General features: G+C 41.1%; 1 protein-coding gene across 1 annotated transcript; it reads left to right on the forward strand.

Moving 5' to 3' along the window:
* The first annotated feature begins 9,777 nt into the window (after positions 1-9,777).
* On the forward strand, positions 9,778-11,394 carry LOC135537856 (golgin subfamily A member 6-like protein 26). The gene is made up of 2 exons (XM_064963868.1): positions 9,778-9,940; positions 10,190-11,394. The coding sequence occupies exon 2, from the start codon at positions 10,201-10,203 to the stop codon at positions 11,392-11,394; it is 1,194 nt and encodes a 397-aa protein (XP_064819940.1). The 5' UTR covers positions 9,778-9,940; positions 10,190-10,200.
* Positions 11,395-12,261: the final 867 nt, after the last annotated feature.

The raw sequence follows: 12,261 nt of genomic DNA on the forward strand, positions 1-12,261 counted from the left end.
TCATACAAGAGACCACTGGAAACGTATTTGATCAGAGGTTAGTTTGTTTAATAAGGATTGCAACCCAGAGTTTACACTTACAGCAATTTTCAAGTAACACTCAGTTCAAAAGATGGTGTTTTCCCTTTATATCTCTACTGAGGATCACCCCTCCCAGGCTGATGTCCCTTAACTGTAGTAGCATATATTTTATTTATTCATTATTATTCTGTTTGTGAATTTTACCTTTTCTCCCCAATTTCGTGGTATCCAATTGTTTAGTAGCTACTATCTTGTCTCATCGCTACAACTCCCGTACGGCTCGGGAGAGACGAAGGTTGAAAGTCATGCGTCCTCCGATACACAACCCAACCAAGCCGCACTGCTTCTTAACACAGCGCCATCCAACCCGGAAACCAGCCGAACCAATATGTCGGAGGAAACACTGTGCACCTGGCAACCTTGGTTAGCGCGCACTGCGCCCGGCCCGCCACAGGAGTCGCTGGTGTGCGATGAGACAAGGACATCCCTACCGACCACTCCCTCCATAACCCGGACGACGCTAGGCCAATTGTGTGTCTCCCCACGGACATCCCGGTCGCGGCCGGTTACGACAGAGCCTGGGCGCGAACCCAGAGTCTCTGGTGGCACAGCTGGCGCTGCAGTACAGCACCCTTAACCACTCGGGAGGCCCTGTAATAGCATATAACCTCATAATTAATAGTTGCTAATACAAAGATGTCTCTGCTAGGTGGAGTTCAGCTCATTGTTATTTGCAGTTAGTTTCTCGATCCTTCTTCCTCCTATTGTAGAAGTCAGACTGGAACATATTATCAACAGGAACTGAAAGTGTAGTTTCAACACACAGACATCTGACTTCTGTACCGTTGACCTCTTCATGCACTTACGAAGTTTCTACCATTGATTCTCAGTCTCAAGATAAAGCAAAACAGCAATCATTGTACTTTTCTAATTACAGGTGTTCCTATAATGTACAGATATTACAACATTCCATTCATGGTTCACCTGATAGAGTCTAGGATGTGTGTAATCAAATCAAACTATTTGTCACATATGCTGAATACAACAAGTGTAGACCTTACCGTGAAATGCTGAATACAACAGGTGTAGTAGACCTTACAGTGAAATGCTGAATACAACAGGTGTACTAGACCTTACAGTGAAATGCTGAATACAACAGGTGTAGTAGACCTTACAGTGAAATGCTGAATACAACAGGTGTAGTAGACCTTACAGTGAAATGCTGAATACAACAAGTGTAGTAGACCTTACCGTGAAATGCTGAATACAACAGGTGTAGTAGACCTTACAGTGAAATGCTGAATACAACAGGTGTAGTAGACCTTACCGTGAAATGCTTACTGACAAGCCCTTAACCAACAGTGCAGTTCAAGAAAAGTTAAGAGAATATTTAACAAATAAACTAAAGCAAAAAATAATAAAAAGTAACAGAATAACATAACAATAACGAGGTTATATAAGGGGGTACCGTACCGAGTCAATGTGCAGGTTAGTGGAGGTGATTTGTACATGTAGGTAGGGGTGAAGTGACTATGTGTAGATAATAAACAGCGAGTAGCAGCAGTGTACAAAAACAAATGGAGTGGAGTGTGGGGGGGTTCACCTGACAATTTGTGATTCACAATGGTATGGTTAGTATTTAGTCAGGTACTCTGATCCTAGGACAGCTATTAGGACCTGTATTAAAGCTGTACTGTAGTTCCACCTTACTCTGTAATGGTATGGTTAGTATTTAGTCAGGTAATCTGATCCTAGGACAGCTATTAGGACCTGTATTAAAGCTGTACTGTAGTTCCACCTTACTCTTTGAAAGGCTCTGTGAATATTTCTACACCTTGATTGCACCTATCCAATCCTGCCAAAGCCTTTATAAGACTGAAACACAAAACTGACCTCAGATCAGTGTCTCGGGGCTACTTCATCTTTCTCCAACCTATCCAATCCTGTAAGGCCCTACTTACAGGCCCAAAACACAAAACTGACCTCAGATCAGTGTCTAGGGGCTACTTCATCTTTCTCCAACCTATCCAATCCTGTCTGGGCCTAGTTACAGGCCCAAAACTCAAATCTGACCTCAGATCAGTGTCTGGGGGCTACTTCATCTTTCTCCAACCTATCCAATCCTGTCAGGCCCTACTTACAGGCCCAAAACACAAAACTGACCTCAGATCAGTGTCTAGGGGCTACTTCATCTTTCTCCAACCTATCCAATCCTGTCTGGGCCTAGTTACAGGCCCAAAACTCAAATCTGACCTCAGATCAGTGTCTGGGGGCTACTTCATCTTTCTCCATAAAGAGAAATAGCTCCTTTTCATGTCTTTTAGAGAAAGCACTCTATCTAGCTGTGAATTGTGAAATCTGTTGATGAAATTACCTCTACCATATAATTATATATTTTTTTACTTATCAACAGTAGTTGATAGTAATAATACAGTACAATACAATACATTATTTATACGTCTATTTTTCATACACTTCCCTCAAAGAATGTAGACGTATTGCAGCTTTGTGACCGCTCTCCCCTGTGAGTAAAGATGTGCGCGTCAAGACTGACTGATCTACAAATCACCTTGCATCATAAATATCTGCTCAATGTCATCTGTAGATCAGTCAATCAGTCACAATTTACCCATGTGACAACACGGTTTAGATTCTCTGGAACACGGCCAATGTCTATGGTTTAAAACTGGTAAACGAAACCGGAACTAAAAGATGCAAAAGCTGCACTTAAGAATGGGAAGCATAGAAATAGCATACATAGAACATATCTTCTGCTTCTTAGACTTGCATTCAATAAGAATGGCAGATCTATAAAAAAAATTACATATTGCATTCCATTGTTTCAATAGGAAGGAAATGTTAGTCTGACCTCAGATCAGTGTCTAGGGGATTCTTTATCTTTCTCCAACCTATACAATCCTGTCAGGACCCCCTTTGTAGGACTAACACACCAAGGCTGACCTCAGATCAGTGTCTAGGGGCTTCTTTATCTTTCTCCAACCTATACAATCCTGTCAGGACCCCCTTTATAGGACTAACACACCAAGGCTGACCTCAGATCAGTGTCTAGGGGCTTTTTATCTTTCTCCAACCTATACAATCCTGTCAGGACGCCCTTCATAGGACTAACACACCAAGGCTGACCTCAGATCAGGGGCTACTTCATCTTTCTCCATTAATAGAAATATCTCCTTATCAGTCTTTTTAGTGAAAGCTCTCCACCTAGCAGTGATGTGTGAAATACGTTGAATAAATAATCTGTGCCATTTACTTAATTATACTTATTCACAATAGTTAAAATACAGTAAAATACAGTAAAATACAGAACAATATAGTATTTAGGAGGTTATTTTTCATACACTTCCCTTAAAGAACATAGATCTATTTCACCTTGGTGACTGTTTCCCCTGTGAGTAAAGAGGGGTGTGTCTTTCTCTTGGCAGTGCGGACCAATGAGGTGGAGGAGAGGGAGCGCTACAGATACCAGTGGAGGAAGGAGGACAGGCAGAGAATCGTCGGCGACAGATTGGAGCTTTTCGCCATAGTGATGGGGTTGTTGATGGGCGTTCTGACAGGTGGTTTTGGAGGTGTTGTCATGGGAGGGTTGACAGGGGCGGTGATATGGTTTACAACAGGACTGGTTAGGAACTGGTGGAGCCCCTGATTCACTGGGAGACACCATGTGTCGGCTATGGATCTACTTTTATAAAGACATTTGGAGGATAAAAACATTTGAATGTGTGTAGATGGAAGGACTTTTACTCATGAAGGGATGATCATGGATCATGTATCTTGATGCAATTATCAACCTGTAAAATCTTTAACAATTATGAATCATTTGGAAGTGAATAAAAGCCCAATAAAGAGATAATGAAACAGAGAATATACTGATTATTTTTAAAGAGAGATGAAACCCTCATATTCATCCCCAGTGTTGACCTACAGTACTTCTGCGAAGTCAGTCCTGATAGGGGTCTGAACCTGGTACTCATGAAGGGATTAAACGTGAGATTCATACAGAAATATCTTTCCCTGATTTCATCTGACCAAGTATTCAGATATCGTGTGACAGGAGTTATGACCGGGCCAATGAAAGACCTTCATCCTACCCTGTAAAATCCTTACAAATAATCAACAAGAACCAATGACTAGATCACCATATATACATTATCAAATCATTGTTTATGTAAAAAAAAAACATAGAACCCCGATCCAGTGACTCACAACCCAACACATTCTGGCTAAGATCACGTCCCGTATCCAGGAAGCATCTCAGAGTAGGAGTTCTGATCTAGGATCTGTCCATATATTCATTATGATCGAAAAGTCCGATCTGTCATGGAATCAGTAAACCCTGTACTCATGTTAACACAAATATTTAGCCTAGATTTGGTCATTTAAATGATATTTATGATTGTGCTTCTGCTGTTCTTACATGTAATTCATTTAGCAGACTCTCTTATCCAGAGTGAACCACAGGAGCAATTAGGTTAAGTGTCTTGCCCAAGAGCATTTTGACAGATGTTTCAGCGAGTTGGCTCAGGGATTCAAACCAGCGACCTCTGGGTTATTGGCCCAACATTCTAGTCTACCTGCCGTGAAAGAGGCCTCCACTAAAGTCTTAGAACTGACTGTATAAAATGTAATGTCATTTTACAGGCCTGGCAGATGATGTTGAAAATACATTTCAAATAGTCTGTTTTTCAGTAGTGATGAAGCGTGTTCAGTTATAAGAGTTGAATGGTGCCCCCTGCTGTATGTTGATGGGATTACATGAACTTTGAACCCAGTCCCCAACCTTCCTTCAATTCTACTGTTTTACTTTGAAATGCTGTATCCACCAGTGTTATTTCATGATGATTTCCACCATATTGTTGATTTATCTGAACACACTCTGATGACTACAATCATCTTCAAGGCCAAATGTATTTTAATATAGTTTTTGTCCTCAACCCTGCTGTGTTTATATTCATGTATATTCATGTCATTTACTGTCTACATGATGTTTAAGGCAAATAAAACCATGATGGAAATCATTATGAGTTATTGACTCATGATATTAATCCGCAAGGTGTAATCTTGGATTCAAATGGTAAAACAAGTAGTTACTCTGCCACTGCTGAGGAATGGGCCTGTAGAATGGGCCTGTAGAATGGGCTGTAGAATGGGCCTGTAGAATGGGCCTGTAGAATGGCTGTAGAATGGGCCTGTAGAATGGGCCTGTAGAATGGGCCTGGGCCTAGAATGGGCCTGTAGAATGGGCCTGTAGAATGGGCCTGTAGAATGGGCCTGTAGAATGGGCCTGTAGAATGGGCCTGTAGAATGGGCCTGTAGAATGGGCCTGTAGAATGGGCCTGTAGAATGGGACTGTAGAATGGGCCTGTAGAATGGGCCTGTAGAATGGGCCTGTAGAATGGGCCTGTAGAATGGGCCTGTAGAATGGGCCTGTAGAATGGGCCTGTAGAATGGGCCTGTAGAATGGGCTGTAGAATGGGCCTGTAGAATGGACACAAATTCATAAACAGAGCTATGGGCACAAGGACTGACCATGATTTAAAATGTACAGTTTTAAATGTTTTGCTCATTTTAAACAAACACGCTATAGTGTTTGTTAACAATGGGCCTTTGAACTAAACTCATGGGGAGAATTCTAAGATCATTTGTTCAGTGAACTAAAATCACCTGTTCAAAATGGGCAACTTAACATCAATATATTACCATTTCAAAATGACACAACTTAACATCAATATATTACCATTTCAAAATGACACAACTTAACATCAATGTATTACCATTTCAAAATGACACAACTTAACATCAATATATTACCATTTCAAAATGACACAACTTAACATCAATATATTACCATTTCAAAATGACACAACTTAACATCAATATATTACCATTTCAAAATGACACAACTTTAACATCAATATATTGCTCATTTTAAAATGACACAACTTAACATCAATATATTACCATTTCAAAATGATTATTTGAACTAAACATCAATATATTACCATTTCAAAATGATCACAACTTAACATCAATAAAATACCATTTCAAAATGACACAACTTAACATCAATATATTACCATTTCAAAATGACACAACTTAACATCAATGTATTACCATTTCAAAATGACACAACTTAACATCAATATATTACCATTTCAAAATGACACAACTTAACATCAATATATTACCATTTCAAAATGACACAACTTAACATCAATATATTACCATTTCAAAATGTAATTCACACATTACATCTGAGATGACTGTCTATTTATTTCATTACAATGATCTAACTATCAATTGATACAACTGCTCAAAATGATAGGTAACTGTTGCATTACTCTTAGTTAATGCATAGCTTTATGGAAACTGACAAACAATATTCAATGTTTAGATCATGAATGTTTCAGGATAACGAGATCCATTAACACCAATTACCGTGGAACATGAACCAACTGGACGACATCACCTATGGATGTAATATTTAATCATCATTCTTTATCAGACACTGTTTCTATGGTCCCATGTACCACTTTTCCAGACCATGTTTTCAGATTTGACATTACTGTACCCTCACCGGCCACTTTATTAGGTACACCTATCTAGTACTGGTTAGGACCCCCTTTTGTCTCCAGAACAGCCTGAATTATTCACGGTGTTGTACGTTAAGAGATGCCCTTCTGCACACCACTGTTTTAAACAGCTGTTATTTGAGCATTTGTGGCCTTTCTGTCAGCTTGAATGAGTCTGGACGTTCTCATCTGACCTCTCTCATTAACAAGGTGTTTTTCCCACAGAACTGCCGCTCACTGAATGTGTTTTGTTTATCACACCATTCTCTGTAAACTCTAGAAACTGTAGTGCGTAAAAATCCCAGGAGGACAGCTGTTTCTGAGATGCTAGAACCACCATGTGTGGCATCAACAATCATACCACGGTCAAAGTTGCTTAGATTACGCATGTTGCCCGTTCTAATGTTAGGTCGAACAACAACTAAAGCTCTCTACTCTATATACTCTATATATTGAGTTGCAGGCAGCCACATGATTCGCTGTTGGAATGTAACCTTCCTTGATGAGCTAAATCAGGTCTGTAGAGCTGATGGCGTGACCTATGTCATTGTGTGGGATAATGTCAGGTTCCACCATACTCAAATGGAGCAAGCCTGGTTTCAGGCCCATCCACACTTCACCACCCTGTACTGACCCCCGTACTCTCCTTTCTTAAAACCCGATTGAGGAATATTTCTCCATATGGAGGTGGAAGGTATATGATAGGCGCTCACGAACAAGCCCCCTTCTCCAGGCCATGGATGACGCATGCAATGACATCAGGGCAGACCAGTGTCAGGCCTGGATTCGCCTGAAGATTCTTCCCAAGATGTTTGGCTTAATGAAAACATCCATTGTGATGTGGATGAGAACCTGTGGCCAAATCCACAAAACAGGGTTGAGGGAAATATAGAAGTACAGTAATCAATCCTTTGTTCTGGTTGTTACAGTAAGACTGGTGAGGAACACTGCAGTGATGTTTTTCAGTAAGCCAGGTGAGGAACACTGCAGTGATGTTTTACAGTAAGCCAGGTGAGGAACACTGCAGTGATGTTTTACAGTAAGCCAGGCGAGGAACACTGCTGTGATGTTTTAAAGTAAGACAGGTGAGGAACACTGCGGTGATGTTTTACAGTAAGACAGGTGAGGAACACTGCGGTGATGTTTTACAGTAAGACAGGTGAGGAACACTGCAGTGATGTTTTACAGTAAGACAGGTGAGGAACACTGCAGTGATGTTTTACAGTAAGACAGGTGAGGAACACTGCAGTGATGTTTTACAGTAAGACAGGTGAGGAACACTACAGTGATGTTTTACAGTAAGACAGGTGAGGAACACTGCAGTGATATTTTACAGTAAGACAGGTGAGGAACAGTGCAGTGATGTTTTACAGTAGTTCCTGTCTTCTTTTGAAGCTAATTATTTTTCCTTTGATTCAAAGAAACCTATGTTGTGATTTTATTGTATTTCATCAATAAATGTAATATTTTGTTCAATGACTCCACTGTGTCTGTAGTATTCTCTCTACCTGTCCCTTTTACAGTGATGTATTTACGTGTAGTAGCATAATGAAACACGTATCACATATTTTGTACTACAATACTTAATGATTTATACAATCAACTTCACCGTGAAACTATCGGTATCTTGTGTGTGGCTGATCTAAATGAATGTTCCTGTGGTATTTCATGATGCATTAGTTATTTGAACCAATGATTCTGCAAGTGCAAGGTTTCTTTAAAGATATGAATGCACAACGCAAGGTTTTGAACATTGGACAGCCTGTGTTAGAAGTAATGACCGTTTTGAGTTTTGTGTCTAGAGTTTTGAAACATGACCACAAGGTTTTGAAATTAGTGCCAAAGTGATAGTTAAAAACTGTAACCTTTGGACAGTCACAAAATGTTTTAATGATATAACTTTCCCTTTTTCCTACTATCTCCATCATACACTACTGTTCCAACGTCATCATGGGTCGAAGAAATGAATGTGTCACTTGTATTGATAGCTGCCTTTCATTGATTGATTGTGTGTGTGTGTAAGTTTGTTTGTATGCAAGTGTGGGTTTTTGTGTGTGTGTGTGTATGTATGGGTGGGTACATGTACATGTATGTGTGTGTGGGTGGGTGTATGTATCATTGTAGGTATGTGCGTGCGTGCGTGCGTGCGTGTGTGTGTGCGTGTGTGTGTGTGTGTGTGTGTGTGTGTGTGTGTGTGTGTGTGTGTGTGTGTGTGTGTGTGTGTGTGTGGATGTATGTATGGGGGGGTGTGGGTGTGTGTATTTATGGGGGGGGGTGTGTGCGTGGTCAGAGTGAGCTGTTCTCTCATTGTGTGTCTGGGAGTAGCTAGCAAGCTAGCCAACGTTAGCCAGTTAGCTTGGGTGCTTGACTGCTGTTGTTAGGTCAGAATGCTCAAAACAACACTACTCCTCGGCCAGATCGTCTGAACGCTCCGAAAGCTTAACACTCTGAATTTATGAAGGGACAATCTGACAACACTCTGAGTTTATGAATGCCCAGAAAACACTGGCACTCCAGATTAAATTTACGAACACAACCGTAGTTTAAACCAGTCTTTAGTCTTGAAATCTTTGGTTGTTTTGTACATGGCCTCACATATGAATCCTTAAAGAGATGTGTGGGGTTAAAGTTTAATAGGGTGTGAACGATGCTGAATGGGTGTAGACAAAGAGGAGCTTTCCAGTTTGTGCACCAAAACATTCAAGGGCCATTTTCTCAAAAGTGATTTTACAAGTTTATCAAATTTCAAAGCAGGTTTACTTTCCCATTGTCCCTAAAATGCAGTTTATGATATAGCATTTTCCAGCTCTGAGTCTCTACCTTTATCCAATGTAAAAAATAATTTCATTTTTTTTTTAAATAAGACCGTATCGAACCGGTCGGTCAAATATCTCTAATATTTTTGTTTTATGTACCAATCCCAGACTGCCCCTTTAACCCCAGATTAACACTAAGGTCACCACAAAGCACAGATAATTCATCAGGGCCATCACTGCTGTGTGCTGACTTCACCCAATTAGACACTGGCATGGCAGGAATGTATGTAAAACTGTACTCTGCCCTCCTTCAGGTACAGGTCGCTATAGTTACAGGAAAAACACCTAATCTGCATAACTCCTCCTCTTCTTTTCTAGTCTGTGATTTCCCAGAATCGCTGTTGTGCTGTCATAGAGGGAGATGTGAGATGCTAAACAGCAACACCTTTGTGTATAGTTTATAACACATCTATTACCTCAGCAGTCCAAGACTGGTAATAATCAGATTCTACAGCGGAACTTGCTAGACTTTTTTCAGCTATTTTCATCTGACCACATCTGACCGCAGCAAAGGTAAGAGTTTGGTGTTAGTTTGTACTTCACTTAAATGTTGCCTGTGAATAAACAAAAACCCTCTATAGAGGTTATGCTTTACAATTGACCTGTTCATACCTGTCACATTGACCTGTTTATACCTGTCACATTGCCTTAGAGTATTGTAGTGTTATATTATAGTATTGCATTGTAAACGTCTACTGATCAATCAGGAGGTTTGATTACATAACTTGGTTTATGTCCTTTGACAAACTGGTCCCACAACAGATTCCACCAACATGAGGATAGTTCTGCTGGGTACGCCTGGAGCAGGGAAGAGTGCGACAGGAAACACCATCCTGGGGAGAGAGGTGTTTAGAGAGGAGACTGGATCAGGGAAGAGTGTGATGGGGGAAAGAGAGGTGGAGGGGAGGAGCATCACTGTGATTGACACTCCTGGTATTTACAGCACAACACTGACTGAAGAACAACTGTATGAGGAAATGAAAGCCTGCATCTCTCTCTCTTCTCCAGGCCCTCATGTGTTTCTTCTGGTTATCAGGCTGGAGAGATTCACAGAAGAAGACAGGAATGCTTTGTCATGGATCCAGGAAAACTTTGGTGAGGAGGCCTTGAGTTACACCATGGTGTTATTCACCGGAAGAGAGAAACTAACCAGGAAGCAATGGGAGGACTTTGAGAGGACTGAAACAACTAAACAACCAATTAGTGTGTGTGGGGGATGGTATTATGCTCTCAACAGTAAGCCAGAGGTCTACACCACTCAGGTCACAGAGCTGCTGAGGAAGATAGAAGAGATGGTGGAGAGGAATGGAGGAAGGCACTACCTAGAGGAGAGGTACCAGGAGAGGGAGAAGAGAAAGGAGGAGATGACTGAGAGGGAGAGGGAATTAGGGAGGAGAGAGGAAGTGGTGGAGAGGATGGAGGAGGAGTTAAGGAATGCACAGAGACAGGAGGAGAAGAGACAGGAGGAGGAGAAGAAGCAAATACAAGAGATGAAGAGACAGGAGGAGGAGCAGAAGAAACAGGAGGAGAAGAAGAGACAGGAGGAGGAGCAGAGGAGACAGGAGGCGAAGAAGAGACAGGAGGAGGAGCAGAAGAAACAGGAGGAGGAGCAGAAGAGACAGAAGGAGGAGCAGAAGAGACAGAAGGAGGAGAAGAGGCAGAAGAGACAGGAGGAGGAGAGGAAGAGACAGGAGGAGGAGCGGAAGAGACTGGAGGAGGAGCAGAAGAAACAGGAGGAGAAGAAGAGACAGGAGGAGGAGCAGAGGAGACAGGAGGCGAAGAAGAGACAGGAGGAGGAGCAGAAGAAACAGGAGGAGGAGCAGAAGAGACAGAAGGAGGAGAAGAAGAGACAGAAGAGACAGGAGGAGGAGCGGAAGAGACTGGAGGAGAGGAAGAGACAGGAGGAAGAGCGGAAGAGACTGAGGAGGAGCAGAAGAGACAAGTGGAGGGAGAACTCTTGTTATTAGCAACTGTTACAGGTGGGTTAACATTACTAGCTGCAGCGCGTTTTTGGGCCAAACAATAGAAGATTGAATGTTGATGAAGATGTTGGCTTGAATGCTGAATGCTGATTGAATATTTCATCTCCTGACCACATTAGTGACACCTACTAATGAAATGTTTTGTTCCCATCAATTAGTTATGCATGTAGAATTATATTCAGGTTCAGATGTTATGTAAATATGATTGACATGTAAAGGTGTTGGTATTTAAGGTATTGTAATATGAGGGTGAAATGTAGCATCTGGTTCAGTTAGGATTCTGTCACGACGTGGGCCCTTTTGGGTGTATGTCTCAGTTGTTGAATCTTGTTATGTTCATACAACATTTACACATGTTAACTTAAGTTTGCTGAAAATAAACGAAGTTGACAGTGAGAGGATGTTTCTTTTTTGCTGAGTTTATAACTGTATCTCTGAAATGTACACTCCTCAGTTATTCGTTTTCTACCTGATTGTTGTATAAAATTAATTAAGCAAGCAAACATAACACTTTACATTCAAGGCATGTTGTTAATTTCTTTGACACATTTTTTGCAGTTTTACTTTAGTGCCTTAGGTCAGTACCATGGAGTAACTAGAATGTTGTTGACCCATCATGAGTTTTCCCCCATCACAGCCATTTCCTTCCTCTCCGGCAACTGGAGTCATTTAAGGACGCCTCTGTATTTTGTAGTGACTGTGTGTATTGGAAGTGGAATAAAGCCCAATAAAGAGACAAGAAACAGAGAATATACTGATTATTTTTAAAGAGAGATGAAACCCTCATATTCATCCCCAGTGTTGACCTACAGTACTTCTGTGAAGTCAGTCCTGATAGGGGTCTGAACCTGG

Source organism: Oncorhynchus masou, unplaced genomic scaffold (assembly GCF_036934945.1).
Source record: "Oncorhynchus masou masou isolate Uvic2021 unplaced genomic scaffold, UVic_Omas_1.1 unplaced_scaffold_8578, whole genome shotgun sequence".
Lineage (NCBI taxonomy): Eukaryota > Metazoa > Chordata > Actinopteri > Salmoniformes > Salmonidae > Oncorhynchus > Oncorhynchus masou.

Bases quoted from the DNA above. Each gene is read 5' to 3' on its own strand.
- LOC135537856 (XM_064963868.1), top strand. From the start codon at position 10,201: ATGAGGATAGTTCTGCTGGGTACGCCTGGAGCAGGGAAGAGTGCGACA.